The sequence below is a fragment of the Didymosphaeria variabile genome, assembly GCF_027946475.1.
Source record: "Didymosphaeria variabile strain IMI 356815 chromosome Unknown scaffold_10, whole genome shotgun sequence".
NCBI classification, from domain to species: domain Eukaryota; kingdom Fungi; phylum Ascomycota; class Dothideomycetes; order Pleosporales; family Didymosphaeriaceae; genus Didymosphaeria; species Didymosphaeria variabile.
In genome coordinates this window covers 107,050-110,544 of record NW_026611629.1, presented here as the reverse complement: position 1 = coordinate 110,544, position 3,495 = coordinate 107,050, and the positions used below count along the sequence as shown (strand labels likewise).

General features: G+C 53.3%; 2 protein-coding genes across 2 annotated transcripts; both read left to right on the top strand.

Annotated features, from left to right (window-relative positions):
- Positions 1-540: 540 nt before the first annotated feature.
- KIF5B (Kinesin-1 heavy chain) lies at positions 541-1,879 on the top strand (the record flags this gene model as incomplete). Its single annotated transcript, XM_056220826.1, has 2 exons — positions 541-809; positions 1,786-1,879. 2 exons carry the CDS (start codon positions 541-543, stop codon positions 1,877-1,879), a joined length of 363 nt encoding a protein of 120 aa, XP_056064813.1.
- A 650-nt stretch (positions 1,880-2,529) lies between these two features.
- N0V89_012100 (uncharacterized protein) lies at positions 2,530-3,211 on the top strand (the record flags this gene model as incomplete). Its single annotated transcript, XM_056220825.1, has 3 exons — positions 2,530-2,583; positions 2,709-2,861; positions 2,891-3,211. 3 exons carry the CDS (start codon positions 2,530-2,532, stop codon positions 3,209-3,211), a joined length of 528 nt encoding a protein of 175 aa, XP_056064812.1.
- Between the last annotated feature and the right edge of the window lie 284 nt (positions 3,212-3,495).

Below are 3,495 nucleotides of genomic sequence, written 5' to 3'. Positions count from 1 at the left end.
AGCGGCACGTATCTCAGCCTGAACCTGCGCGTGCACCTATTGTGGCTGCGACCGGAATCAACCCGTTCCTCGTGTACCAGGGTCTGGACCTAGCCACCCCTGTGGAGTCGGATCTCACCGTTTAAAATGAAAAGAGCATATTTAAGAAGGCAGAAGAATCCGTGGCGGCGTGCACTAATGACATCTTGTCCGGGAACGCGCAGTTTATCGCGCGGCCGAGATCCGTCCTGCCCGAGGCCGAGATCGAGACCGCAAGCGGGTCCATGACCATGATTCAGGTTATCTTCATGCTCGTGGCGGAATATGCATGTGCGAAGTCGGGCTCGATGTCAAAGAATAGCTTGATAAAGACCTTGTTCGAGACCCTGGGTGACGAGGGGTACCCTGTGTTCAAGGAGCAGCTTGCCAGTTCAAGAGCACGGGCTCCGCCATAGAGATGTTCGAGGTGCTGCAGGACACGGTTACTGACTCGCATTCGTGAGACTGATTCTGCACGTACATCATACGTGGTCGTGTCTTGAAGAGCTCCAGGATCACATCATGGGCATCGAGGAACAAGTGACTGCCCTCACAGAAGATCTGGAACAGCTCCGCAACCGCCTCGTCACCGAAACTGAGGAGCATGACCAGTCCAAGGTCCTTCTCCAAGAGGAGCAGGACCGTGTCTACGCTCAAGAGGAGCAAGACCGTGTCTACGCTCAAGAGGAGCAAGAGGAGCAGGACCGTGTCTACGCTCAAGAGGAGCAAGAGGAGCAAGACCGTGTCTACGCTCAAGAAGAACCGGTCGAGAATCTGGAGGAGAAGATCAAGTGCGTGAGAACTTTGCTCTAGGATGGACGGAAGCTTGATGGGGCTCTTTCTGCAAGTTGTTGGAAACATCTTCCCAATCCTTGGGAGGCACCGGAGCGAGACGTCCGCATCGAAGTTCAGACTGAGTCCTCAGCTATTATATAACTCAAAAACAGTAACACAACATCGATAGCCTCATCGATGAAACGGATAGCGAGAGCCTGCAGCCGCAGGATCTGTGGATCTGATTGCAACCAGGCCGAAGACAAGAAAACGGTTGGTTGCGCTGGGGACTCCGCTGGACAACCTCAACCACTTCATTGGTGCATTTGCGTAAGTCAGCGCATATCTCCGGGAATCCGCTGCCCAACCTCAACAACAAATCTACCAGCCCAGATGGCGACTTCATCGGTGGATTTGCGTAAGTCACCGCATCTCTCCGACGATCAGACAAGAGACAAAACCCAGCTCTATTCGACAGCAGAAGAGCAGGTGAAGCCATGTTTTCGGCCGCGATTGCATCCAGCAGTTCGCAGACGCGCCTCATGGCGACCTATGCCCGATATGCAGTCGATCTTGAGCGACCTGGACGGAGCAATCAAGTACGTTGAAGACGGCGCAGATGTTCATCCCAACAGAGTAGACTTTGCGCGAGGCAAAGTCGACCCATCTAGCTCAACATCTGCACCAGCACCGTCCAATGCGAATCCCTTCTCTATTGCTGAGATGTCGACCAACCGGTCGCTCAGAAGGCTCTTATGCTTGAGCGCCTACCGCAGGGGGACAGTATCAGTGGACGCACATGCAAGCAATTTTGTCGGAAGTTCCTCAGCTACTTCATTGGCTGGTTGACAATGGTCGGGTGGAAAGCCGTTGTTGCACCCGGGGGATATCATGAATGCGAAGTCTTCGCGATCGCACTCTATCTTCGCGATCGCATTCTATCTTCGTCATTACGGCCTCGCAGAAGAATGTTAGCACTGGATCGATGAAAAGTGGCCAGCTCTTCCCGGTCGATCTTGCGGGTTCCGAAAAAGCAGGCAAGACTGGCGCAAGTGGACAGATAGTAGAAGAGGCGAATAATGTGTAAGTGCTCTTAGTATGGTCGTTAATTCAGTAACTTACACAATCTAGTTGAATGGCGAGTCGCACTTCCAAAACGACCTCGGCTTGGGCTGTCTCAACCAGAATCTAACGGACTCAAAATACCTAATAATGGTGGAAGAAGGGCGCTGTGCTTCTGCTTAGCTTATGTGATAGTTACACTTACTTCGACCATTGGGATGCTCGTTTGGCTTTGTCTATGATTTTTCTATGATCGGTCTATGAATGAAATAAAAACAACGCGTAGAAACAACGCGTAAAAACAACGTACTTCCGGTAGTGACTGTTTCTCGCTATGTCATGCTAGTCTCCCGCCCCTCACGGACCTTTCCGCGAACCTTTTCCTATCCGCCCTGTACACTCTGCTAATATACGTCAGTCCAAATGACTCCAAGTAGAGCAAAACATGTAAAAACTTACTTCCGCTATCTCATGGTTCTCAAACGTCGTACTCCGATTCCAAGGCTTGGATATAGGCTTCACGGCATCTGAGTCTTCGCTCAAGCCTTCCGATCGTCGCGATGAGCTCAGCCTTCTGCGTGGTGGTTTGTTAGCTTGGTTGATGTCGGGCACATGAAAGCATGTAGACTTACAGATAAGTGGCTGGTAGCTGCAGGTTGCGGACGGTTTGCGACCATGGAGGCTGGAACCACAAGGCTAGCTGTCGGAGTCATTGCTGGCTGCGTGAAGGTACGTTAGCTTGACTGACGATGGGTACGAATGGCGATTAGCACTTACAATCGGTTGCTTGCCAGCTTTGATGGAAGAGGCTGTGTTGGGCAACGCAGTACCTTCCTTGCTCCTGATGGACTGAGGTCCTCGGACGGCGGCAGCATCTATGGAACTGGCTCCTAGAGACAAATAGGGAGGCAAACGAAAACGAGGACGCGCCTGAGAAGCCAAAGTTGGCTCATCACGGCGACCCGCAGTGGGCGAGGTGGGAGATGTGGAAGCAGGAAGGGAGTTTGGTAGCCCATGTGTTGTCTGCCTAGTAGAGGAAGGACCTGCGGCAGCCAAGAAGGATGCTGCTGGTGGGGGAGAGGGTGACGGTGAAGTTGTCTGGTGGCTTAGTGAGGAGGGAGAGGCCAGTCCTCCAGTGATGGACGGAGAGTACCAAAAGGGGGTTGGTGGCCTAGCTCTTGTCTGCCTATTAGAGGAAGGACCTGCGGTAGTCAAGGAGGATGCTGCTAGTGGGGGAGAGGGTGACAGTGCAGTTGTCTGGTGGGTTGGTGAGGAGGCCGGTCCTCCAGGGCTATATGGAGAGTACCGAGAGGGCTTCGTGTCAGTCATCTCAGCTGGAGAGGAAGGGGCAGGGTAAATAGGACCCGCCTGTCCTCCATAAGAAGGGTATTGCAAGGGCTGGTATGGGTGCCTCCCTGATCCTGGACGGTATACCTCTGGCGACGCCGGTGTCGGTTGGAAGGCGGGGCCAAACTGACATCCTTGGTGAGCTTGGCCGTGTGAACATCGAGGTAGGTGCGAGCACAGGCAAGAAGGTGGACAGCCGCGGAGTGGAAGCATCTTGCACTCAGGGCATCTGTCGGACGATGTACCAAGGAGCCCGGAATGAAACTCTAGGGCTGTCCGCTTTCGACCAGGTTC